Genomic DNA, 27,764 nt, shown 5'->3' on the forward strand with positions numbered 1-27,764 from the left:
CCAACTCCTAACGTTCTGTGATTCTGTGTGACACTGTTTCTGTCAGGTTTGGAGCATTTCATTTGTCTACTCCTATATATAAGCATTTCAGTTATATCACACAACTACTACATTTCACAGTGAATCCACTTGAAATTATGTAAAGTTACATTAATTACATAAACTGCTTTAATTTTAGTTCAGTGTATTAGCATATTTTGGAATTTCCACAATGCAGAAACAGGTAAATACAGATTTTTGTTACACTTGGGAAGGTTCACAAAGGACTTACAGTTTACTGCATCAGCATTATAGTCAGTGTCTAATATAACTTTAAAAAAGTCACTCAAGGTGGTTGAAAGCAATTTCTGTTTTGCAGTTGGTGAGAAGAGTTTGTAGTTGCCAGCCCACAGAAACTTTGTTCAGAAATACCCTCTTTACATGTAAAATGCAGCCTTAATGTATTCTGGCGGAGAATTTTACTGAGAGTACAAATACCTTAGTACCTTGCTCTTTCATTTGCAAACATGAGCCTTCCAACTTTTCGAAATCTCTGGCATCCCTGTGGCTGTGTCTTGTTAAGGCTGTGCTACTAGATAGCAAAAAAACAACAGCAATGCGTGCCTGTATGCTAAAGAACACAATTGTAAGGCTTGTATGTCCTTTGCGAAGGAAGCCTCAGCTCTAAAGAGAGGTCATTGTGCAGATAAGCTTGGTGAGCAGCACACAATAAACAGATTAATAACTAATGCTAGGTGGAGCGGGGAAATTATCTGAGTTGCATTGCAGAGAGTGGGGAATGTGTGAATTGGAGAAATGTCCCCTTTGGAGGGCCTTTTTGTACAAATCAGGGTAGCATATCAAAAGAGATTGGTGGAAGATTGTGTTCTTTAAAAAAAAAAAAGTGACGGGTGTATCATGCTGAACACAAAACCCTTCTACATTGCTTTGGGACGCTGAGGGAGAACCATGGAAAAGAAGAGAGTGGTAAAGGGGAGAGTGAAGGCAGCAAAAAAACAGTGAGTGTGGGAGAGTAGAGTATTTGCCATGGCTTGGTTTCATTCCTTTCAGCTCGTGATGAATAACCTACCTTACTAATAAAGAGCCCCAAATTGTGAAGCCGGCTGTCTTTTCCAAAGAACTGGGTGGATTTTGCTTGCCAGCCCTGTGTACACAGTACAGGCAGTGCTTCTTACCAACATTACGATGGCTTCTGCAAGGGTTGGTGACATCTCTTCGTCTTCTTTAAGCCTTGTGCTTGTAGTTCGTTTTCCCATTAAGCAGAGAAGCATAACTGTTGGCTGAGCAGTATGAGCGAGGGTAAAATAAGAACATAAGCAACAGCGGGAATCACAGACTCCATAGGAGATGCATTTGCAGCGTGTTTCACTAGTGTTTGGACGAAGGATGGTACTGATCTGATATGGCTTTTGGACAGTAGTATATAGCATCTCTGACTGTAGAAAGCTTTTTAGAGAGGGCCGCCAGTTCTTCTAAGGACAAATTTTGATTCCTTGGTCCATGCTTGTATTACATTCAGGTTTGGTTTACATTACGTGCTTCCCCTAGGGAAAAGTGTACAGAGATCAGCCCACAGATTAATCTTCCTGGTGCCTCTCTGGTCATGCCCTAGGCTGAACGAATACGGTAACATGTCTTTGAGTTTGCTTCAGCCATATCTTTGTAGGTTTCCTTATAAGAAATAAGTAATGTTTTTTTAATGATGTGATTTATTTTTTTTTAATTTAATGTTTCAGCTCTTGATCTGAGTGTGGATGTTCAAAGACAAGTAAAAAATTAGGTTCTTGCAAGTATGTCTTAAATACTTACTTGTGGAGCTGCTAATTCATATATGACAAAGGAATGCTTGTGACAAGAGCTTTCCAGTTGCGTTGATACTTAGGATGAACTGAAGAAATAATCCTAAACTGCCGTGAACATTGGGCAGAAATCCAGATTGTTGTACAGAATTTGCTTCAGAAATGAACTTAAGGGGAGGAAAGAACATAAAGGTAATAAAAGGGGCATCCTACGCAGGGAATAAATATGTGTGTAAACAGTCTGGAATAAGGATAAGACAACAGGAAGCACTGCTGGCCTGGTGAAGCTGAGAGGCAGCATGCACTGCTTTCTGGAGATCCGCGTGCTTCCCATCTGGTGACTGCCCAGACAGAGCAGAACCATCTGCCTTCCAGCTGGTCTGTCAGAAGGTGCCTACTAGGAGGCTCGTGTGCTCAGCTATGGATCCTGTCAGTCCTTGCAGCCCAAAGATGGGATGTGAGGATCAACAGGGAAAGACAGAAAAAAGGGCTTTTCTGTTCATCATTAGAAACTTCCTGTGTTGTTCACCTGTTTGTGTGAGGGTGCATCCTTCTCCTGATGTCCTTTAAACAAGGAGTAATGGTGTAAAATCAGTACCTGATTTTTTAAAGCATCTAATGTGATCCTGCATCCATTTGCCTTAACCTCTGTTAATTAATGAGTGGAAATAAGCTTAAAAGACAGCAGAAATCTCAGACTTGAATGCCGACTTCCCCTGTCTTTCCTGAACACATGTACAAAAGTTATTAAAAGAAAAAGAATCTTAACAGTGTTACTGAAAATGATTGCTATCTGCTAGACAAACAGTAGCTTGCCTTAAGCAAGACAGAAATGGCATCTTGCAGGTTTGACACAATTTACTATAAAACCAGAAATATTTACTGAAAAGTTCGAATTTGTTTTGTTCTATGCATTGCTTATGGGCCTCTTGTTACCTGCTTTAAACTTACATGAAAACAGTTCATAACAATGCTTAACATTCATGAGACCTCCTGACTTTCATTTCAAAGGCTTATTCTGGGATTCTTTCTTTGCCTTGCATGATGAGTCATTAAATCACAAGAACCAGAAGGATTTCTGTGAAAGTCGCCTCTTTCTGCTCTTTTCTGGTTCAGCATGAGAAGAGCAAGTGGGGCAGCATGCAGCTGGGCCAAAGATAGCAGCAGAGGCGATGGGATGGAAGCCCTAAGCCTCGCTAGGTAAAGGGATGGAGCCGGTTCAGTCCCTAATGAGGTTTACTAAGAACAGCAATTGTGTGGGTCTTTTGACAGTGTTGGCAAGAGCCAAGGGTATTAACCCAGCACAAGGATTGAAATAGAAATAAAGTTTTATTTCTAGCACTGGTCTCTTCAGGGCATGTTGGAAACCTGATCGGCAAAGGGAAGTACTTGTCATGCTTGGTGCAAGGGAGGTGCTGCCGTACCCACACAGTTAACATTACAGTGAGCTGGAAGGTGAAATTGGGAGTCGGCTTTGTCTGGCATGTTGGACACTGTAGCAGCTGTTCCTGGTGCTGCCGTTGGTTTGGTTTATCCATGGTACACTTGGCCAGTGCTAAATGGTGAGGAGGGTGCAGAAGAAAAACTGCTTCCCAAGTTACCTAACCTTTTTGTGTTCCAAATAGCCCGATTTTACTATGCATGAATACAAATATTTTTACTGACTACAAGTGTGGCTTGTGCTTTTAATTTTAGCTTTCTATTAATTTTAGTAGACTACTGTAAAATAAGCACACACATTATGCTCATCACAAATCGTAGTTGTGAAAGCCTTTACTGACTCCTGTGGGAAGGGAAGCTTGGAATAGAAATAAGATTTAATTTGCTTCTAAGAGAATTTTTGTTTTCTGGGAGACTTGCTGAATATGTCCATAAAGGCTGTGTACATTACCCCAGTAATACAGCACAGGACATAGTTGTAGTGAAATGGTTATTTACTGGTTTCCTGTTCTGTGGTATGCTGATTAATTACAGAAGCAGTAGGCTTATTTTATGGAGATAGTTAGATTTTGTGGAAAATTCTTTTCAGTGAAGCTTTGCTCCATAGCATACTGCTACAGTCATTGTGGAAAACTAGGCTAGAAATTAGAGGCATCTGTGCCTAAGAAGATTTAAGTTTATTAAAAATAAAGATTTAATTTTTCATATTAAAGCAAAATAAAATCTGTACTTTTAAAAGGTTGCAGAATACAACAGTATGCAACAACGTTTTCTCTTAGTGTAGTAGAACTTTGAAAACCAGATTTTCTTATTGTAAATGTACCATAAAGTTGACAAGGGCTGTAAAACCTGTCTGTTAACTCAAGACTTGGTGAAGCTGAGCTCACACATCTCAGGGATGCATCTAATGCGATGGCTGTTCACCTTTTGATAAACTTTTGTTCAGATCCCCAGTTCACTTCTAATTCTAACTTTGTTAGTTAAATGGATTGCTTCTGTGTAACACAGAGGTGCACACCTAGTGCCTTCAAATCTACTACTTTCAAATTTGTAAGCACATTGTTTCTATGCAAATAATGAAGCATTGAACGTAAATATTTTCACTGATGTACAAAAAAACCCCTGACTTACAAAATCCTTTGGCTAAGTATTTCTAGACTTTTTTTCACCTCTGTGTCCTTTGCAAGCTGTACTGTTTTCGTAACCCACTTTCCTGTTCTATAGAACCTCAAGTAATTTTTTGCAACCTTAATTAATTAATGAAGATGAACTAATTGCTTTGCAGATACGACTAATTTTTTTAAATGAGTGCCTTCTAATCATGAACATTATTCAAGTGTTCGTTCATTTTTAAGTTAATAAATACATAATCCTCTGCATCCATTATGACTGGCTTGTTCAGCAAGATTTCTCATAGTAAAATACTTCTGCAAATAAAATAAGATAAATATTGTACCTGTTTAAATCACAGCTTGCTTCTTACCGTAACTGTGTTACAGAAATATGGATGCTTAAAGTTTCTGATCATTGAGCCAAAATTCTGGTGTTGGTCTTAACTAAACCTGGTGTAGGCGTAAGGTGAATTTATTCTTTTGGGCTTATTTCCCGACTGGGCTGTGTCGAGTCAGCTCAGACTGCCTGTGCATCTCCTGGCTCTCCTGCCTCGCTGACAGACACTGAAGAAAAGATGCAGCTGGGTTTCTCTATTTGTCTTAATTTTAAATGGTGTTTGAAGAAGCCAGTGGTCTTTCAGCCTTTGTGATCTACAGAGGCCATTGAATATAAATGCCCTGGCTCTGTAGATTTTTGGGCTCAGAAAAACCTGTACTAGGCTGGTTTTCCTGAGGCTGTTTTCATATCTGTGTTAAGAATATATAATTTTGTTGTTCTCCAGTTTGTGAATTTTTGGGCTAGATTCCCATCCACACGATGTGCAGCAGTGTACAAAATCAGCTTTTTGCCTGACTTTTGGTTTACATAGTGAAGTTACAGTGAGCCCTTTTTTAGCTGTTCCCTTTTTCCATTGGTAATCTTACTGTGTCACAGTATATCTGATCTCTGACTTGTTTGAAAAGAACCTCAGAAATGTATGGGATGGAGCTGAGGAAGACTTTTGTTTGGTGCCATGATGAAAAATTAATTCAAGACATAGCAATGGCTGTGGGTGACAAAAAAGTGGCTTAATAAGTATTGTAATCAGCATTTATCACTGACATCACGTGGGATTAAACACTTTGATGTGATTGGTCTTGGGCACAGCCTTAGGGAGTGTTATTACCATGGCACAATGAGTTGTCATGGCAATGCATGGGGAACAGTGAGACTCTTCCTTCCTCCTTTGCGTTCTGCACTACTCTATTAAAGAGAAGCCTGAGATCATGGGCAGAGCTGTCGTCTTCTCTTTTTAGCTGTAGCACCAAATTCTACTTTTCATTCTTCGTGTTGCGGCACCTTACGTGTTACTTTTGTGGACTGCCTTCTGCTTTTGCAAGTTTGGTTGATTGCATGGTGTATTCTCTTCCTTCTCCCAAAGTTGGGCTTTTCTGTGTGACCCAAGTTGATCTCCCTGTATCTGTCAGCTGAGGTAACAAGAAGGTGTCTCTGCTGTAAGGACACCCTTGTTCAGAGCTGTGCAGGAAAATGGGGTAATGCTGTCTTACGGGTTGCCCTGCCTGCTTTCCCTGTAACGCTTCACCTTCAAAGGTGATTAGTTAAAGTGAAAGTTGATACCAAAGTAAAGAAAATCTGAATCTGTGGAAAGTGATACAGTAGATTAGTCTCCCTTCTTAATGAGTTTTGTTATTTAGCAAAATTAATATTGCTAGCATTTCATTTCTATCTGATTAACTGAGTCATAGCCCTGTTCACCATACTCAATGAAACTCAAATAAGGTGAATGGATCTCTGCACAAATACTCAAATTAGTGGTCTTGGAGTCTAATCTATACTTATTTTTGAGATCCAATTTTAGAAATAAATTATAAGCATTCCTCAGTGGTTTACTTTAGGCAGCTAATCCCATTCGTTTCACGTTATGAAATAATGAAAGGTCTTCATAAACCTTTCCCTACTTGGATCTCATTGGTGCTGATTGACTATTACGCATATGCGTTCAGCCCACAGATATACGTGTGGTAGCAAGAAATTTTTATGAAGTGTAAGTCAGAATCATAACTTTGCTAAGTGTTGGTTTTCTTCTTAGAAAGCTTACTGAATAAGTTTGGTTTTTTTAAAATTCTGTAGTCCTTTGCTACACACTTTAAAATACAAGGTTTTGTAAGTGTTGTTTTTACAGAGAAAAGCTGTGCCAAGTCTGAAGTCTCATTCAACAAGTTTTTTCTTCTTACAAGTTGAACAGTCCCAAGTTAGTTATTTAATAAAAGGATCTACAACCTCAAATAGAATTTTATGTATTTATTTTAGATATTTATTTCATATGTTTTTGTTGTAGAGCTTTACTTAATATGGAATAATTCTTTCTTGCAGTTGCTGTAGCCCAAGCCATAGCAGAAGAAAGAAGAAGCCAAAGTGGTGTTAGCCCTGTTCCAGTTCAGACCTCAGTAAATATAAAGACAGCAACTAAACCAGGTATAATCATAGGTCATTGTTCTTAATGAAGTACTGAGTTCACAAGGGAGTATCAGTATGGAATGAGTAAAACATCTTTTAAAAATATGTTTGGTGCTCACTCTTCAGGAGACATCAGAGCATGAAGCACCTGGTAAATGGTTCATAGATTAACTGAAGGCCTGGTTTTGGTGACAGGCTTTTGCTCTTGACTTGCTAGGAGTTCATTTCATGAATTTACTTATCTGTTCAGTGGGGCATAGCACAAACATAAATGAGTTTTTTGTGCTGTGGTCAGGTTACGAGTTCACTTCTGGCTGAAATTCAAGTTTTTATACCTGCAGATTTAAGCATTCTTGGCTCTTCTTAGCCTACAAACTAACTCGCCTACAGCACTTTGAATTCATCATGATGGATGAACTCTCTGTTTTCAGATTGAGTTTTCATAGATGCCTGTAATTCTTGATCGTCAGAATTTATATGTACAGGAATGGAGATCAGAGCTGAATTTGGAATAAGATTGTTTTATATCACATGGCTGATTTCTGCTCAAGCTTTCATTTGACTGTACACATTGGGCCTTTTAATCTTGTGATTAAAAAATCAAAAATCTGCTTTTTGCTGCACCTGTTGAAATAGAGGATTGGTGGTTGTGAGAGAACAAAAAGGGAGAAGAGGAGGGTATTCAGCTTCCTATGAATTTTTTGAGATGACATCTTTAATCTCTATGTAAAGTGTGCAGTGCTTTGGTGGCAAGTGTATCAGGAAATTCCATAATCCTTTCAATAGTAAAGGCATATGACTTCTTTATTTAAATTTGAATGTTCAAAATAACTCAGAAATATGTGTCTTCAATTTTTCTTTTGATAGTGATAGATGGTTCCACTCTAAGAACAGAAGAAAGACAAAGACTGGCCAGGGAGCGTAGAGAAGAGCGGGAAAAGCAGCATGGTATTTTCATGTTTCATTTAAGATATAATTTCATAAAATATTTGCGATAAAGGAATTACTTACTCTGTTACTTCTTGTTCAGTGACCTTTTTTCAGCTTTCTGGGGACGAACGACAAGATCTGCTCTTGGTCTTCCCTCAGTGACAGTCTGTGAACCCAAATGGAGAAGTATTAGATTTGAGACGAAAATATTCCAGAGATATTCTTGAAGCTGTATGTCACTTCTGACCTTCCATTTCTTAGTGACCACCAAGGAAATGCAGCCGATTTCTTATAGAAAGCCTTAACAAAAACACTTCTGAAATGATAACTTTTAGCTTAAAGCTACTTCCTGAGGACGTGGTGTGAATCAGTGTTTGGGGAGCATTGATTCAGAGAAAACCAAAAAAGATTTAGCTGGTTGAATGGCTTGACTGCCTTGAACACTGCTTCCCTTGTTTCCTTGCACACTGAAATCACTCCTGGATTGAAGTGTCAGCAGGATACGCTTTATCTTGGCAAATAATCTGAGACCTAGAGAAGAGCGTAAAACTCTTACCCAGTTTTGTGCTGTTCACGATGTGAGTCAGTGCGTAAGCGTGCAGTGAGAGATGAAGGGGTCACAGTGTGCCCTGCAGTCCTGGCTCTTGGTCTCCCAGCTTGTGAGCAGTGGTGTTGCTCTGGCCTGTATGTTTGTTTCTTAACATAAAAGCAAAACCACACAGGAACGAGGAGGATTGTGTTATGCTGACATGGAGAGAGGATAGGTGTAGGGCACATAAAAATTCAGAAGTATTTTGGGAGCCTTATGTAGATACTGCCTGTGCATTGTTGGTATAATTATCTGGTCTCTCGGTTCATTTCAAGTCATGGGACTTGAAGCTTCCTGTTAAACTGTGCACAGCTGTTCCTAGGTGGCGGCCCTGGAGAATAGCGGTATAACTATTTTGAACTGGGATGCAGAAACTGGGGGGTTTTCCCATCTTGTCACTCGGTGCTTTAAGTCTTTTCATTATATCTTGTTCTAAAAAAAACAAAAAGAAAAAAGTAAATTGCAACATAGAAAATTCTGCCCTTTGATTCTCAACTTACTTTTAAAGACTTCACTACTATGGTGACAAGAGAAGTATATGCTTAACATAGGGTGTATACATATCCTGACATCCCTGTCTAGGCAGTAAAGTCTAATGGCAGGAAAGGTTATAATTCCTGCCCAACCTGGGGACAGAATTAAAGACACCTCTGTTGTCATGTGCAATGTCATCCATCAGCAAGCTAATCTTGCTGTATGTTTTGGGTTTAAGTGGTGATAATTCTGCTTGGTAGTCTCCTGCATGTAAGTTGTATTGTAATATCAATGCATAGTTGTTTGATTTTAATTTTTTTCTCAAAATTTGCAGCTGCCAAAGAAACACAAATCCTTGAAAAAGAGAGAAAAGCAAAACTCCAGTATGAAAAACAGTTAGAAGAAAGGCAGAGAAAGCTAAAAGAACAGAAGCAGAAAGAGGAACAACGAAGAGCAGCAGTAGAAGAAAAGAGAAAACAAAAACTAGAGGAGGAAAAGGTACTGCATGACAAAGTTCTGTAAAACTAAAGAAACTTCTACATTGTTTTCCTACATTACCATATTCTGAAGTGGTGTGAAATAGAAAGTTATGGAAATGGTGAACGTGTTGGAATGTAAAAAATACTTTCCACATCTGTACAGTGAGCTACATAGACACATGTCCTCCTTCCCCATCCAAGGCCTAGCTTTTACTATCCCTGAGGCACTCAGGACTTTAGGAGCTGTGGTTGCTGTTTGGCCACTGGTTATTTTTCGTATGAACAAAACCCCACCCCATATTCCTAGATTTCTGTATTTCTTTTGGTGGACTTTGTAAATTCCGTTTGTAAATCAGCATGGGTGACAGGACTTAGGTTTCCCTTAATTCTGTGTCTTGCTTCCTGGGAGCCCTGCTGTAGCCTAAGAGGCTCACATTCTTTCAGTTCTTCTAAATGACAATTTGTTACCATATCTTGTGCCATTTATAATATGTAGTTACCATTTGCTGCTTTGAGCTGTGTATTGACTGTTCGTACTTGACTCTGCCTTTGCTTTGACTGCACATGGACCAGCAGAGCAGTGTTTCAGTTGCGGAGTTTGTTGCAAAATTGATAGAAGCTGAAAGTAGAAATAAATATATGAAGTTATGCTATCCTGTTTGAAGAGTAGGTCTGATAGTGCGTATTATATGCTGTAGGTTTTTTCCAACCTAAGCGATTCTATGACTCTATGCAAGCTCTGAAAGGGTTAATTTCCAGGGTGTCAGTAGTAAAAATGTGACAGGCACATGCACTTTGATAAGGTAGTAGTGAGAACTTGTGTTGGGTCTTCCATGAAGAGCCTGTAAGCCTGCCTGGCTGTTCCCTTGGAGTCACTGTTACATTGTACTAGCAGTACATCTTTTTTACCGTTTTTGACTGGCAGTATTCTGCACTGGTGTTTGTTACCTGTAATCGGCTTCTGGGTGTGCTCAGACTGATATTCCATTTGAACTTCATGGAATAGTTTACATTGCTGAAGAACAAACAGAAATGTTTGGGTGAGCCTTTACTGCAGTCCAGTGTGGTATCTCTGTAAGCAGCTACTTTAAGCAAAAAGCATCGCTTATGCTTCAAGAGGTGTTGCCCCATAGCCTGTAGTACCTTTATTCATGTAATTCTGAGAATGGTGGATATGTTTTAAGTGGCCACTGGGGTTAATAATCAAGGAAGACAAGGACTAGACAATGAGTGATTTGTGTTAACCTTGCCTTTTACTTGGTCCCTGGAGGAAGATGACCTTGTACGTAGAGAGTTATACATGAAGAATCTGGCAGGTAGAAAAATAGTGTGCACTTGACCTGTAAACGTTGCTTTCAACCAGAAAGTGAAAACCAGTCTTGACTTTAGTACTCTGACATTAGAAAATAATCAATTTTAAAGAAGCTAAGCTATCTTAGGGCAGTATTTGGCAGCAAAATATCATCTACACTTGCAAATTTAGTTGATGGAAGTCCATTAAAAATATATAAGCTCCAACATTCTTGTCTGGTACTTCAGCCAGTTCTCTTCTAGTTCATCACCTTCCTTAGATAAAGTAGAAGCAGCAGCACAGTAGTAAATACTGTGGAAAAAATAAATGGTTCTTTGCCTAAGAGAGTCTTGAAGACAGCTAGCCATGTCTAGGGTTGAGATACTTGTCTTCTCAGAGTTACTCAGTTGTTCTGTACAGCTGTGCAAGTTACTGTGTTGATATATTGAGTAACTGATTTTCTATTGCTTGTGAAGTGAAGTCTGTGTCTTTTAGCTATGACTTTGAAGAATTACCGCACTGCAGATACGTCCGTGGTATCCTCTACTGATTACATAGCATCAGGGTACTCTGGCACCTTAGGTAAACTCTGGTTCAGGTTGCTTTAACAGAGAGGACGCTAAGCTTTATATTTCAAACAAAAACTTTTAATTTTCTCTTTTGTCAGTGAGAAAATCGTTCCTCCTTTCCTTTCAATTTTACTTTGTCTGTTACACACTGTGGCTTTTTGTATGTGTCTTGTGAAATGGTGTTGAAAGAAGGTAAATGTCTTGTGCCCTCAAGAGGGAGAAGTGTTTGGATAATGAGTCCCCTTGGCATGTTACTGCAATGTATCAGCAGTAAATACTGCTTCAAAAGATCACTTGGGATATGACTATTCCAGAAGAGAAATCTGTTGTTAACACATGTATGGAAACGTGGCTGAGAAGAAACAGTATAGCATGGTTATGGTTCATCTTTGTGCCCAAGAGCTAAAGTTTCCCTGTTAGCAGCTACTAGTCCTGGAGGTCCAAGAAAAAGCTTCTTTCAGTCCTGTCAGCAGTTGAGGTCTGGAGTTGCTTGGGTTTTTTTGCCTTCATGTCTTGCTATTTCTGGATTCATCATATCTCTATTAATGCCAGTACCTGTTAAGACTTGGGTTGGTGTTTGTATAGCTCTCTAAAAATACAAATAACCTTATAGTTGGTGTTTTATAATGCAGGATTTTTAGCACCTTTTAGATGTAACTTCAGACTATAAACCGTTTGAAGGTTAAAAAATTATTTTTGCTCAGTTTGGGGTTCATCCCTGTTTAGAAAATAAGTAGTGCTCTTTACTGAATAGGAGATCTGTTTCATGGCTATTTTAAGTAAGGAGTAGATTATCTGTGGTTTAGCTCAACCTAATCATATTTGCAGTGTTTTGAAACCATTCATTGCCCTTAATATTCTTTGCATGGTAGCTTGTTATCAGGCAGTATAGGTAAAAGACATTTTAAATCATACAGGGCAGGGGGGGGAGGAGGATTGGTATTTTGTCTAATGGCGTAGCTATGCTGTTCCACAGCTTCATAGAGGTGTTGTTTGATGATAGGAGCGATATGAAGCAGTTATGCATCGTACCTTGGAACGGAATCAGCGACTGGAAACACGACAGAAGAGATGGTCATGGGGAGGATCTGTAACTCCAGATTCAGAGAGCAAAACAGGTAAGTAGCATCTTTTCTAGCATGACTAAAATCACAGAATATTGTACCCTAGCAGGTGCAGCACTGTTCATAGGCACCTGGGCATCCCTTCCTGTCTTGGATCATACAACAGGATCTGCGGGTAGCTCTTGGGAATGACTCCTGTCTGTACTTGCCCTGAAGTGCTGCTCGGACTTAGAGCTACTTTTGACTTTGGAAAGAGGTAGAGAGAGGCCATGGGAAATAAAATACCTGGCAGCATTGCATTGCCAGCCCCCAACCATCAGATGAGGGGAATTATCATGTATAATGTCAAAATAATTCTGAGTCCTTCAATTGCAGTGCATGTAATGGTGTGCTAAGACTGATAATAAGCAGAAAAAAACCCCAGCAAAACCAAAACAGTTGTAATGTAATAGTCCATCTGAAATGTTTTAAACACACCCTCAGAGTTACAGAGTGCTAACTAATTGGTTGAATGACCAGCAATGGGTAAGATTATGCAGTGGGCCATGTCCAAGCTTTTTGGAAAACAGGTTTTATTCTAGATTAGGTGATGCATTTTAACACATTTTAATTTGAGCTCAGATTGTCTCCTGTTTCAGACAGTTAGCTGTTTCTGCTTGTAAACATTCTGAATCCAGAAGTGTAAATCAGGACTACAGTGGAAGGGATCTTTTCATGCACCACCTAACTGGAAGACCTCACCAATACGTAACTTAACACAAGTTATTGTCCAGGAATAAAATAAAAAATGCTTCAATTTAGTCTGTCTTCTGAAGTGGTGCATTTAGTCATATCTTCTTCTGTCAGCTTGAGTGGTCACATTTTTATTTGTAACATGTTTGAAAGTGCTTTGATATAAATTACGATTATAATATCCATCTTTGCTATTTTTTGGTTAAATTGCATTGTTTGCTGTTTGACCTTGTGACTTAGCTTACAAACCTTCTTATTCTACAGAACAGCAGACCACAGATGAAGGTGGAACTGGTGGTATTGATTTCTAAAATGTTTTTTTCTGTTGTTTTTCACTTGCTACTAACCTTTTAAACTTGAGTTCTTGTTTCTCTGAAACTAAGGAAAACCGTCTTCTTATAGATCTTTTCCTGGATCTTGGCCAGCTGTTCAACAAATGTGATCCCTAAGTAGAAAGCAGTCCCCTACATTTTTAACTATGCCTCCCAGCTAATTAAACTGCAACTCAAGTCATGGCATCCTGAGGGAATTTTCAGGAAAAAGATATGTGCATTTGGGTTTTTAAAGATGACTGGATACAGCATAGGGGAGGAGAAGAGAAGTTCTTAGTGGTATGTATTTGAATATAAATTAGTACGGTAGTCTAAGCTTTATTTCTTTTTTAGGACAATTTTGAACCCTTTCATTGTTTCCTAATTTGCAAAAAGTGCGCGTTAGGGCTTGGTTTTCTCTTTGCTTTGTTTTACCAGCAGTTGAAGTAAAATTTGCAAAATCAAGTGACATTTTACTGAAACTTTGTGAAAGGGCATTGGTCCCTTGTGCAGTTAGATACTTTTTCCATGAAGGGTTTTGCAAAATCAGATCTGTTCAGTTATCTAAACATAGCTCTACAGATTAAATTTTATTTTGTTGGGTTTTGGTACTTTCCAGTGCACAGACATGCTTTGGATTACTGATATATTTGCCAAGGCTATATGTTTAATAAGCATTAAAAAATTATTTCTTGTAGCTAGTTAAAGATGATAGCTCTCAGCTGAGATCCAGCTAAATGTGAATTCTGAAAATCTGTGCATGCTCACAGCATTACTAATTCAATACAGCTGTCTTATAATACTGACAATATGAGACTTGAAAATGCAATTGAAGTCTGACTCAGTGTGATTTAACTACTGTGGCTTATTCTGCCAACCTAGCAGAAGCATGTGTGTTTCATTTAAGGTCTCTCTTCCCTTTCTCTGCACCACACAAATCCCTAATTTTCTCCAGAATTAGCCAGTTTGACTGGATTGGTTTACCTGTTTAACATGTGTTCTTGGGTACATATGTAAATCCAATTACTGTTACACATTACCAAATGTCATTTAACCTTGTAACTAGGAAATTGCATTTGCCTTACATGTTTAGGAAAGCACTGGGTTGGTTTTTTTTCCTGTATTCTTTTCTACCTTACCTAATTTTAAAGCTAAAATTTGTAACAAATGTAAAATAACATTCTGTGCTGTCTCCTAATTTCTGTGAAGAAATGAGTCTTTTCTGTTGTTTTGCTCATAGAGGAAGATCTCCAGTGCTGCTGAAGCATATTAGAAATAAAGTGTCTTCCAACAAACACACTTCTGACGTAGTAATAGGTGCTTAAGCTGTACCTTATGCATCATAAAGCAGCAAGAGGAGGAGCAGATAAGTTCAGCTACAGTAGATCAATTTGGATAACTTGGCACCAATTTTGAAAAAAAATTACTTTGGTGATAAACAGATAATGCAGTGTTTGACTAAGACACTTGTGCATCCCCAGTTTTAAATTTGTGTTTGGTTTTATGCTGAGGTTTCAAATGTGCAGCTGTCTTACCTGGGCTGGGTAATGTGGAAACATAATTGGATTTACACTTCTTGTGTTTATTCCCATTTTTGGATCATTCTTAGCTTTTTATCTTTCTGGGAGCTCTTAATTGTTATTTAAAATCTACCCAAACCATGTAGGATGCCTAAGTGCAGCTGGCTTTCTAAAAGGTTTTTATTTGGTCCCTTTCACATCATATTTGCATAATTGCTGGAAAGACAGCAGTTACCTTTTTGGTTTTTTTTACTCTGAAAAATGACAGCATATGAGCTCTGCTGCATTACATCATTGTGGCTGAGTAGTGCACCTTGTCTAACCGCACGTCTAGAGCAAGTTTCAATACAATGTTATTTTTCCACCATCAGATTCTGTGGCAGGTTTGGGATTAAAGGCTCCATTTCTTAAAACGAAAAGCATTGGGGGAATAGATTTCAAATATTTTTAATGTTATTTTAAGACTATGGCTTTTCTTGACTATTTTGCTGCTCTGCAAAAAAAATACAGAATCAGACATGTTCTTCCATGGTCTGGCTGTGTCAACAGTAGTATTTAGGAACATTGACTGATAAAGCAGCATTTGTGGGTGATAGAGGTAGCGTACTCTGGAAAGTAAACCCCGTGTAACTGAGCATTTCACCAACTGTCAGCTATTCAGAGTTGGGGTGGTTCAGCCTGGAGAAGAGAAGGCTCCAGGGGGACCTTATAGCAACCTTCCAATACCTGAAAGGTCCCTATAAGAAATCTGGGGAAGAGCTGTTCACAAGGGCATGTAGCGACAGGACAAAGGGTAATAGTTTTAAACTAGAAAAGGGTAGATTTAGGTTGGATATTAGGAAAAAATTATTCAATATGAAGGTGGTAGATCACTAGAACAGGTTGCCCAGAGAGGTGGTGCAGGCCCCATCCCTGGAGATATTCAAGGCCAGGCTTGATGGGGCTCTGAGCAACCTGATCTGGTACCAATGTCCCTGCTCACTGCAGGGAGGTTGGACTGGCTGATCTTAAAGGTCCCTTCCAACCCAATACATTTTATAATTCTGTACAGAATGTGCTTCACTGAGACTGCACCAAGTATCCTGCTGATGGCCTGAAATTTAAAAATTGATGAAAGCCCCGGAGTCAAATGTTACATTAATGACATTGCTGTCAGTGCCAAGATGAAACATGCAGGGTACGGGTCTGCCAAGAGAAATCGTGAGGCTTGTAATAAAGCATCCTTGATGACAGAGTTCTTGTGAATGAGGGAGGTTTAGCGATGACTGCTGAGCAAAACTGAACATTCAGATGGAATGGAGACGTGTGCTATTAGAATAGAAATTGGGCTGCCAGAATCTCTCCTTTCTAAATAAAGAGTTTCCTTGTCCTAGTAGAAATTTGGAAGGAAGTGAGAGACATAATCTTATTTTATTTACCCTAATTTTATCCAGCCTCAGATAGGCAGTGCTGCAGCACCCTCTTTCATTGAAACTTGGTGAGAGGATCAAGAGCTGCTCTTTCATAACAGTTTTCTTTCCCAGCTTTTTACCCAATTGCAAGCCATGCTGCATGGCAGTCATATGCTTTCTTTGTCTTTGGTGCTACGATTTACTTTCCTGCTTCCATTAAAAAATAGAGATGCTTGGTATCACATGGGATTTATGCAGTATGCTGCTTTAATTTCAGATCACTTGATGTAAGTATTCTAACTTTGCCTCCAAAATACAAAAGATATTTGAGATATTTTTAAAAAATATTTTGTAAATATCTATGCAACCAGACTAACTTACTCAAGAATATCCTGGCTGTCTTCTGAAGTTTCTAAAGCTAGTGAATTTTCCGAAGCTTTCAAGTTTGCAGAAGCTGTCATGTGGGTGAAGTAGGGGAAAAAAAGAGGCCGTCTGATCATTTATTTGCAAATGTATTGATCAAAAAAAGCATTGTCTTTTTAAGATCTTGGGCAATTAATGCAAACTAAAATTTTCTGGGAAAAGACAACTCAAGTATCTGTGTGAATACCCTTTACCAATTAGATTTTTTTTCTGTTGAGTCATCAGTTGATGACATGAGCTCATGCCCTCACCACTGCTCTCTGTTTCCCTGAAAAATAGGCACTGATAGTATTTTTTTTTGTCTGAGCAGTCATATTTAGCCTGTACCTTTTGAGTCTTGTAGCAGAAGTTTTGTCCCTTATCTCTTTACTAAGTACCACCTCCAGAATTTGTAAACTTTCTGGAAGATAATTGCTTTTCTTAGTGTAATTTTTTTCAAGGCAAGATTTAATTTTCTATCCTCTGGGTCTCAGTAGGTGACAGACCAAATCTCATATTTCTTCCAAGTGCTGAAGTCCTAATTTGAACCAAGAGGCATTTGTAGGAAGCACCTCCATGTTTGGAGGCCTTTGGTTCGTGTGCTTGAGCTCCAGCAGGAGCCAGGCTTGCTTTTGAAGAGCAGACACTAGAGGGTAGACTTTACCTTTGAGAACACCCAAATGCATGAATTATGAGTTTCCTGATTTTGGTATATAAAACCTCTCAAGGCTGTTTTAGTTATCCTAGTACTCTGGCTTCATTCACAAAATGCCATTTTTTTGTTATGTTGGGAAAGTATCCGCTAAGCTCAGATCTTCATTTCTTAACTAGATTCAATAGATCCCCTTTTCTCCCTCTTATCCTCTGGGGATCCTTCACTGTGACAAGAGCTTCCCGCTTATGTAGCTTCAGCTCAAAAATCAGGTTTTCACTTGATGTGGCTTTGTGAGAGGCCCCTTGCTTAGGAAGCCTGGGTTGGGAACCTGTGTCAAAAGTGCGATTCAGAGCAGGGCCGTCCATGGGAATCCGTATGTCCTGGCTCTAAGGAGCTGCTGTAGCATGCTGGCCAAAGGGAAAAGATGCTGCCTCTCTGGTGAGTAGGGCTGTGTTTTTCTTTGGTACTTGTGCACTAATGAGTTCACATTAATCATCTTTGCTGTCCAGTATGCCAGCAAAATTTATTTACTTGTGTTTGATGTATAGAATTTCCTGTGTTTGTTATGCTAGTCCGCACTACTTTGTGTGCATTAACAGTTTCTGCTTACTGAGTTTCCGTAACAGGTACGTGCTTTTCAGAGGCTTTCACACTCTTGAGTAGTGTTCATCCTGAAAGTACATTATTTGAAATTGCAAAGCAGATATTTACGTGGGTTGTGGTAAACTTGAATTTTTCTATGTGAGGTGTGATTTTTATGTGTATATATGTGTTTGCGTATAAACATACCAAAAAGAAAAAATATTTCTTGTGGCAGTCTTTTTTGGAAGAGTTAGAAAATTGGTAGGAAACATGAACTTAAGAAATAGCTTTTTGAAAAAAATTGGAAATATCTAAAATAGAGCAACGCTTGAGAAGTAATTGGAAATAGGAACGCTTTCCTGCCTTTCCTCAGGACTTGCTTTTATCCCTCCAAAAGCACTTGTTTTGGTTTGGTTTTGCTAACTAGTGATTGAAAAATTGTTTTGACATACTTATGTGGAAGGAGTGAAGGTTTTGTTGTTACTTTCTGTGTCTTGCTAGTCTGGTACACAACCTCAGTAGCTTTCATCTTTACATGTTAGGAGCACAGGGTTTAAAAATCACCTCTTTGCTTATATATCCCTAAAAGATTGCCATCACTCCACTAAAACTAAATACCTTTTCTGTGCGCATTACAACTGGTGCTAATTGTATCACATCTGTTCAGAAGGGGAAAAATACCTCTGTTTCTCATGAAGCAAAACTGGAAATAACTTTCAGGATGTAATACTTCTAAAGTTAGCTCACAGCAGTGTGTTGAAGGTTCTTCCTGAGGTACGAAGATGGATTCTAAAGTACGCACTTCTTTACACAGCCAGCAAGCGGTCCACCTCCACAGCAAACCTCAAACAGACAGAAGCGGTCATGAACAAACGGTTGTCGTCATCTGCAGCGCTTTTAAATGCTTCTGATCGAAGTAAGTGTTTGTGTGTCTGCTGGTAGCAGGTGTACTGCTTAACTGCTGTTTGGGGAGGAGGCAGGAGGCGGGATGATCCTCCTCTTCCTCCCTTGCTGTGTAACTCACTTCATGTTTTGATCTCAAATGCATTTCATGCAATTTGTTAATCCAGCTTGACTGTTCAGGGCTTTGACTCGGTTGATGTGATCTCTGTTAGAGGAGAAGAGTAACGGTAAAAATTGCTGGTTTTTTATTTTTTATTTCTGTAATTGTTTTACTAAAGTCAAAGCTCAGTGAATGATTGATTCATGAATCATTTCACATCATCTTTAGGGGTTTGCATGCCTTAAATCACACCCTAAAAATTTAGCAAAATAAAAATAGTACAAAAATAAAGTTTGCCTTGTTCTGATAGATGCCTTCAGTCATGTGATTGCCTGTGGGAAGGAAACAATCAACATAGTTTTGACCTATTTCTGTTGTGCCAGTCCTGCACTCTGTAGACACACACCTTCTTTTTTAATATTAGAATTCTGCCTTAACCAAATAGAGACAAATGCATGAAAAACTTTTGACACCTGTGGGAGTTTTTTGGGTGGGAGGAGGTGGTTTTGTTTTGACCTGGAGTTCTAGCATGATTGTAACCATAGCGTGCAGCTCTGACATAATTTCTTAGCCCACTTAAGTAGTATAAGCTTGATAGTGATAATCAGATTATGCATTTCTCAAACTGTTGGTGCACACCACTGCTTGCAAGCATTCTGGGTTACTTACTGTGCGGATGACTATCAAGGAACAGAAGTGGCCTGGAGCCATTTCTATTCCTTTTATTTCATTTTTTTAAGGCTTTCTGAGAGTGCTCTCTAAAGATTCTTTACCAATTTCTGTGGCTTCTAGTCTCATTTTTAATTGCAACTTTTGCGGTGGATGAAACTCCTGACTGCAGCGTGTCATGTTTAAAGTGTGCACCGCCCAACTAGCCTTAATAGGGATGTAGAGAATGAGGTAGATCTCTGGTTTTCTCACTCTCTGGTAAGCCTGTACACGTGAGTCTCCTCTCTGCCTCCTCCCTTCTGCCTTGTCCTGAGACATTATGTAAATCATGGCAATTTGCCGTCTCTAAATAAAAAAAAATAATTATGAAACACAAGGAATTGTTCTAATCTGCTTGTTAAGAAAAATTAAAAAATATTTGCATGAGCACATACCAGCTTGTTTTAGCCTGGTTCCTTATGGGGAATCTTCCCAGCGTTTCTTGGGAGCCTACCTGTATCCCAAATGTTTGGGTTTGGTTGGTTTTTTTCCCAAAATGATGAAAAGCATTAATAAGCTAAGTGCTGTTTAATATGAAAACAAGTTCAGCTAGGTCTACACTGCAGTGTTCTGTCAGTCTCCAACCTTTGATCAGATGAGCTGTGCTAGAACAATCCCTCACATGGACACAGCTAACAGTGATTTTGCTGGTTCATGCTGGAAGGTCGTGCAGCAGAAAAACTTGTACTCAGAGACTGTGTGCCTGGTAGGGGAGTCAGTGAATTCATCTATACTGGCATAGCTACAGGGGCTCTGAGTCACTGGAGACTGCTTGTGATTTAAAATTAAATCTATATATAGTGTGTCTGCAGGGTTCAGCTCTGGGTATGAGTCAGAAACAGGGCTGTAAACTACAAATAAAACCACTAACAAAGGAAATCGCTATCAAGTAATTGGAATTGCTTTCAAACTTACTGACATACCTTGAAATCCTTTGTGAATCTGTCTTCACTCTGGAGGAAAAATTCTCAGGTGGCCTGAAATACAAGAAATTTGAACAGGACTCCAGCAGTACAGAGGTTGACTGACTGAGTGGTTTAGGCCACCACAGCAAGTTAGAGCCATGTTGTGCTCTTGATCTGGCACTCAAGAAGAAATGACTGTTTGGTGAATGATGGCTAAATTCAACAACAGAAAATACAGTTGCAGAATTAACCAGTTTGCTGCTGCCGTGTGTATGTGCCTGGGAAGGTGGAGGAGCAGAATGCAGAACTGAGAGGAAGATGCTTGTCCCTGGATCAGTGGAGTATTTAATCAGCTGTGTTCTTTGTTAATTCTGAGCTGAGCGCTTTGTTTCTCACTCTTACTCATACAGAATGTGAGCAATGGTCTTTTTTAATTATTTATTTTAAAAGGGGTACAAGGATGGCCTCAGTCGGTCAGACAAGGACTTTTTTGAGACCAGCATCCTGCTGCTATGATCTGTAACATACAGGAATATAAGAAGTAATGTTTTATGTCGAGTAATTCTTCCCTGATCCAGTTTTCCTGCTTCTAAGGGATTCGTACTGTGAAGTGACTTGATTACTCCTCTGTATCTTAGGGAAATGGGGCTGGTGTTGGAGGTGACTTTTAGGCTTTTCAGCATAATTAATCCATGCATTTTCACTTCCAGGTACCACAAAGAGAAGTGCCTCATTAAACAGACTGAATAACAAAGTTCCTCTACATTCTCAGCAGTCAGCACTCAAAGGTTCACAGGTGGAACAGAAAGGTGCTAGAAACAAGTTTGTTTTGAGACGTGGGAGACAGTAAATGGGATATTTGAAGTCAACTTTAAACCATGTTCCGGTTTCATTATAGATGTTTTTACTCAGGCTTTCACTGCTGTGCATATAGTCTGTGTACCATGGCATAATATTGTTACACACATTGCAGTGCTGGATGTTGGATAACTGTGTCTGTAAACCAGTCTTATTCCTCTGAAAAGTGAAAGGGTGGGAGAAGAATAGACAAATGGTAGCCAGACCATTTAGCTCATGAGTGGATAGTGCTTCTTAATGATAGATCGGTGATTTTAGGTGATTTCTTGGCAAAAGCAAATGGCTTTAATTTAATAATTTAGAAAATTATTTATATAAATATCTTGTTAAAAATAATCTTCCTTACGCTTGGTCTCCAGGAGGAACAGAAAAGAAGAGGAGCACATCTTTGAATAGAATGAGTAGTAAACCCCAGTCCTCTCCAGAACTAGAAAAATTGAAAAAGGAAGAAAAACCAGGTGGTTGTTTCCTAAAGCTGAGTATTTCTTTTTAAAGCCATTCATAGTAAAGTTCGGATAGGCTTACTTTCACTAGTTTCCTTGATTCTTAAACTTTTAGGACTTTTTTGATGTCATTTTAGTTATCCAGTGGTAAAGATAAAAGTGTAAATAGTAAAGATTAAATTTCTTCCTTTGGACAAAAAAAAGAAATCCTGTAAGTAGGACTTTGATTTTTCTTAATGGCACTGAAAGTAGATAGCAAAATATCTCTTTGCTTGAGAGATTGAGATTTATTTGAAAACTGGTAGGTTTAAATGTAAGATATAGTAAAAATGTCACTGATATGTTCACTCTTCAGCTAAATCTTACCTTTGCTTTTTAAGCTCTCTTTCATTATTCAGTTTCAAAGCAAATTCTCTGTTCCTGCTGCTGGCCTAAACTTTGTGCATGCACATGAAGAAGGAAACCTGTTCTCACTTCAGTCTCTGCTAGTCTGTGTATATTCCTCACTAGGTTACAAACATCTCTTTTCTAGGAACTCTTCTAAAGCTGAAGGCTAGCAACTTTTCTAACGTGTTTTTCCTTTTAGCTAACAATTCTGAAACTTTCCTTTTTAGCAGATATTGCCAACAGTGAAAATGATATTCTGCTTCAGAATCTTTCCTGTATGGGAGGATGATGGGTGCTGTCCATGTGAATTTGTATGTGCAAATGATGCCTGACAATAACCATTTGCTTTGACTTGCAAGTCTTCTGTTTATTATGTCTGTTTATTATGTCTGTAATCTAGAGAATATAACTCTGGGTCAAAAAATAAGCATATTTTGACTGACTTCAGCATTCATCTCTGTTGTACTCATGTCAGTCTTCGCACATGAAAATTATTAGTATTGAGCAAACCAAGGACAAGTGGAACATAAGAAATTGCCATATTTAACCCTTCTGTGCTATTGGTTTGGATTTCCCTCTCCGTGACTTCCGTATTTCTCTTCCAAAACTTATGATTTGCAACAGTGCTTAAAAACCTCCTTTGCTTTGTACTGCTTGTCTTTTTCATTATACGATTTCATGTTGGATCCTTTTGATTTGTTCCCATCATTTAGCTCGTCGCTCCCAGCTCAGTCCTCTGGACAGTAGTGTAATCAGTCGCCTCCTCGCCCCCACACAGGCCTCCTTAGCTAGGAGTAAAAGTGCTGCTACATTGTCGGCTGATGGACAAGATCCCTCAGGTAACAGGAGGGCAGCAAAGCCTGGAAGTTTTATGCAGTTGCTCTTCAAGCAAGAACTTACATGGTAGTCACTAACTGTGCTACACTTAAGTATGAACTGGACAGTTAATATATGGTTTTGTATAATGCTACTTATCCAGTATTTTCTGTGGTCAGTAATAACCAATTCATATGCTATGTTGCATGTTTACTTTACGAAACCATAAAATAGTACTGGCCTTTAAACTAGTGCCAGTTTACTTGCTCTGCAGAGAACCAGATGCTGATGTTCGTTTATGGTTTGTTTGGATTCTTTTTAACTGCCAGAGATCTGCATTTGGGTGTACCCTTAAGTGAATCTGAGAGATACTGCTCGGAGAACAGTGCTAGGAAATGAATGGAAGGGGGGGAAACCCAGCAAGCATGTAATGTCAAAGGAGACTGAAAGGAATAAGTGCAAAACCTTCATTTCTTCAGAGGGGAGAAACTCTTGTAGGAGTATGACGAAGAGTTGACTTAACATAAATGCAGGGAGCCATGAGCTGGCTTCACTCAGGCTGGTTGTAGGAGTAGAGGCATACTAGAAGGAGAAGATACTGTAAAGAAACCCTGGCTGGCTCATATACTTTTATGCTGGTCCAGACTGAGCTGGTAAGCCCACATTGTGCCTTAACTTAGTACTAGCACAGGAATGTCTACATCATGGGCAAACCCTAGCTGCATTCCCACATGTCTTACAATGTTATTGGTTGTAAGAATGCCCCAGTGAATGCATATCAGGAACAAATGTGGAGTCCTTTCTCTTATGTTACAACTTGTGTTCCCAGTTTTGCTTGTTTCCTCTGAAGTATGTTCTTCCATCTTTTTTATCTTATGCCACTTACCTTGGTCCTTGTTGATAATGGTGACATTTCTACACTGCTCCCCTTGTGTAATAATCAGTTCTTAATTTTTTTAGTGTGTAGTCAGGGGTCATATTTTTGCACACCTATCTATGTGCCACTTTTATTTTACCATGAATATTTCAGTTCATATCATGTGGGAAATACCATCTTTTTCACTGTTACTGACAGCATGTGACTTATTCACTACTGCTGAATTAAGGATAAATTTTAAATTTTTATCAGTTTGCTTAGAGGTACTTTCTTCATTTCAGTAAGAAATACCTGTACTTTAGCACAAACTATGCACAAGCAGAATGCAGTTCTCCTTGCACAAATGCTGAAATATAAAAATAAAATGTATTTTCCGTAAAGTTCCAAAAGTAAATGCTGGCATCTGTCACAATTTATTCAGGCTGTAGAAAAATCCAATCTCTAGTTTCAAAAGTAGATTTTTACATCTGTGTGTGCTTATCCAGCTACAATTATGTTAGTGAAAAAACAGAAGTTACAATTTCTTTCATTATCTTATGGATGAAGAGAGTGGTGTTTTGGGTCATTTTTACAGTGTTGTAGTTTAAGAGTTGACCTTTTTCTCTTGATAGGTTTCTTTTACACCATCTACTTTGATTTGCTACTGTGAATAAAGGGTGCACGTATATACTATTAAAGGGTAGAAAGTAGAATAAAATAATGTTGCAAAAATGCTTATTTCACAAGAAAAGTTTGTAAAGTAATCCTCAGATTCCTAAATTTCTGCTGTATAACTACTCTTTGAAAAGAAGGACGATTTCCTCCTAGAGTATGGGGAAAACATGCTTAAAATTAGACTCTGTCATAAAGAACTTGTAAAGAAAGATGCTAAGCCATTAAAACTGAAGTATTTGTGATTAGATGCCACTTGACTAAAATTAAAGTAACCCTGGTGTATTGCATACTTGGAGATTGTTTGGAAAAGCATTTTATTTTTATCTACTCCAGACCGCTGCTTTCAGAATGGTTTTATTTTTGGTGCTGTTGCTTCCAAAGTACTAATCGTGTGGTGGTGGTGTCTGTGTCTGTGACCCATTGCAGTGTGCACTGCCTGTGGCGTTTCTCTGTACAGTTTCTAACACACACAATCTTTCTTTCTTTCTCTCTCTTCCTTTTCTCCTGTTCTTATGCTGTGCACTTGCTTCTTGTTTTGTCTTGTCAAATTCCTAACTTTTATAGATTCTCACCTCTGTCCTCGTTCAGCTTCAGCCAGTTCCATCAGTTCCCCAGTCCCAACTCCTAAAGTGCCCGTGCGCAGTCATAGCATCGACAGATTGAAGTCCTCTGTATCTTCATCAGATGCAAGTTCACCAGATTCAACCCAGGTGTGTTGAAAATACACAGGAATTAGTTTTGTATTAATGTGGGGGTTTGGAACATCTCGGGATGGGATCCTGTTTCAACAGTTTGCTTGCTTATTGAAATGTTTACTAGCATTTGCTTAAAAAACACAGTATTGAAATCAAATTGGGATTTTATGGTCTTTAATCTCTCTGGTATCTTACCTGCATACTGTTTGCTGTTTGTGGTTCCCAAAATTGTAATTTAGGTACATATTGGCTGTCTGTGTTTTGGAACATAAAGGAAATGTAAAGTACATCTTGTTGGAAAGTGTATGTTGTTGTAGCAGCACCTCCACCTGTAATGCCTTCTAGAGAGTGAGCATTATTTTACTTTTTGTCTATCTTCTTAGAAATCAGAGATGGAAAAAACATCCCCAGGTGCTGGGTTAAAACGCCCTCCCTCACCATCTATGTCTGCCCGTAGAAGATCCCCTTCTCCTGCTAATTTGGTGAAGCGTCCTCCATCACCTTCTACAATCAGGTATGTGTCCAGGCTAGATTCCTTCTTTGATTCAGAGCAAAGTGAAGGCAGTTTCATGTCTCAAGACAGCTGTGCTGTTAAAATTTGGATGACCTATGCTATGCTCTGTTTATACACATAAGGACTTCACTCTTGCTTGAACCTTTGTCTCTTTTGTGCAGACAAAATACACAATGGTTTTCTGTACAGTCTGTGCAGTAAAACCAACAGGAAGCATGCAAGCTTCTGAATATGCTGATATGCCTATATTAGTGTAAGAAGTTCCTTGGATTGGAGTCACAGGGTTCATCCTTGATGCAGAGTAAACGGAGATCTGGGCTAGCAAATCTGTTTTGATGGTAGCCCACAAGTATTGAGTCCAGCTACCCAGGGTATTTTAGGATCCTGACTTTGAGTTTTATGAGGAAGCCACCAGTAGTTTGTGGGTGGATTCATTTTTAATAGTGAAGTATGTAACATAAACTAACGAAAGTAGACTGTCCTTCGTTGTGTGTCCAAGGTTTTCCATGTTAGCTTTGAAATACATTCTTTATTTCAACAGACAAAAGACTCGCCCACCTTCTCCTAGTGTATCAAAACAAAGGCCACCATCTCCTACTCCAGTCTCTAAACCAGCACCCATCCAACGTCCACCTCTCACACCAGGTGTTATAAACATTACCAAAAAGAAAACTGAAGTAGAGAGCAAACCAAAGGATAAGAGCACAGAAGGTACAGGACAAGAGCAAGGTGCTTCACCAGCCTTGGACAGGGATGTGGTAGCAGCTAGCACAAAGACCAAAGAAGGTGAGTGTTTCTCAGTGACTGGCACACTCTTATTCAAGTCATCTCCAGTGTGTGCTAGGACTGGTGAAAAAATTCGTTCATGAGGCAGACCACTGGAGGGTAGGATGCTTTAAGGCGGAAGCTGTTCATTGCTGATTATTTATACAACAGTTTTACATGGTGTAACTTTTGGTTGTGGATTTTAGTGCAGTAGGTGGTTGGTTTGACTTGGAGATTTAAATCAAGAGCTTTCAATATTATTGCTTGTGCTATAATTTTAAGAAAAGCAGAAATCCTGTTTGCCTTTTGAACTTTAGCCACATTAGATGAGGGATCTATTAGCTTAGGTTTGCACAGTCAATAGTTAAACTATACAAAGGTCTTTCAGTCCAGTTGGTAGTTCTTAAAATTGCTTGTGTAGAGCAAGACCTGCTTGGAGGAAGAAATCAGCTATTAGTGCATCACAGTCTGAGAGCCAGTTTTCGCAAAGCTAGACTGCTGCCTCGGTCTTGATCCCTGTGAATATGTAATCATTGCTGCCTCAGGAAGAAGTGATCAGTGCACGGGTCACACTGAGAAATTATCTTGGTAGATGAAGGAGAGCCATACACTGGATAAGCAATTAGTCTCCTAGTCCTCTCCATTGTGTCAAGCAAGCACAGCCTCTGTCCCTCTGACTGGAAGAATGCCATCTGCCATCTCCAGAACAGAATCTGGGAGAGCCTTCTGAGGAGGTCTGTCAGGGACTTCTCTGTGGAGAACGACTTAGGGGAGACTTAAAAGGAAAAGAAGGGATCTCTGGAGTTTAAACTACAGCCAGTGGGCAGTACTGGGGGTGAAAGTCCTTCAGACACAAGGTAAGTGGGAACATATGCTTGTTGCACGTTACTGCATGTATGATTCCTGTTGTGCATTCATTCCTCAGCTGCTGCGGTTGTCCTATTTCTGAGGCTCTTCCCAACACTGCTCAATGTTGGATGTGAAATAGTGTTAGCTGAAGAACTCATTTATGGTACAGTTCTTTGAGCATATGTTCCTCTAGAAGGAAGCCTGAATGTTGTAGTCAAATGTGGATCTTTGTATGAAGTTGCACATCCATCTTCAGTGTCACATCATTCGTCATTGCAGTCAGAATGTCCATCCCTTGATGTGCTACATTACTGTGATAAATACCTTGCGTGCCTTAGAGGGTCATAATCAGTTGTAATCAATGTCGTCATTTGGTTGAAACCTCCGTAACGTGTCCTGTTTCTGTATCTTCCAGTTGTACAGGAACAAGAACACAATTCCTTGTTCCTTGAATGCTCCATCTGGCTCCTCTCCACACTGACTTCTGGAACT

General features: G+C 39.2%; 1 protein-coding gene across 1 annotated transcript in view; it reads left to right on the forward strand.

The window, feature by feature from the left end:
* Positions 1 to 7,699: 7,699 nt before the first annotated feature.
* LOC104537770 (ensconsin-like) overlaps positions 7,700 to 27,764 on the forward strand; it is a 30,138-nt gene continuing 10,073 nt past the window's right edge. The window contains exons 1-11 of the mRNA XM_010180755.1: positions 7,700 to 7,757; positions 9,137 to 9,300; positions 12,145 to 12,259; positions 13,202 to 13,234; positions 18,613 to 18,714; positions 21,125 to 21,223; positions 21,632 to 21,730; positions 22,816 to 22,941; positions 25,014 to 25,159; positions 25,528 to 25,658; positions 26,200 to 26,444. Coding sequence (XP_010179057.1) covers positions 12,163 to 12,259; positions 13,202 to 13,234; positions 18,613 to 18,714; positions 21,125 to 21,223; positions 21,632 to 21,730; positions 22,816 to 22,941; positions 25,014 to 25,159; positions 25,528 to 25,658; positions 26,200 to 26,444 — 1,078 coding nt within the window. The 5' untranslated portion in view covers positions 7,700 to 7,757; positions 9,137 to 9,300; positions 12,145 to 12,162. The remainder of the gene's footprint in view (positions 7,758 to 9,136; positions 9,301 to 12,144; positions 12,260 to 13,201; positions 13,235 to 18,612; positions 18,715 to 21,124; positions 21,224 to 21,631; positions 21,731 to 22,815; positions 22,942 to 25,013; positions 25,160 to 25,527; positions 25,659 to 26,199; positions 26,445 to 27,764) is intronic.

Source organism: Mesitornis unicolor, unplaced genomic scaffold, assembly GCF_000695765.1.
Source record: "Mesitornis unicolor isolate BGI_N332 unplaced genomic scaffold, ASM69576v1 scaffold41963, whole genome shotgun sequence".
NCBI classification, from domain to species: domain Eukaryota; kingdom Metazoa; phylum Chordata; class Aves; order Mesitornithiformes; family Mesitornithidae; genus Mesitornis; species Mesitornis unicolor.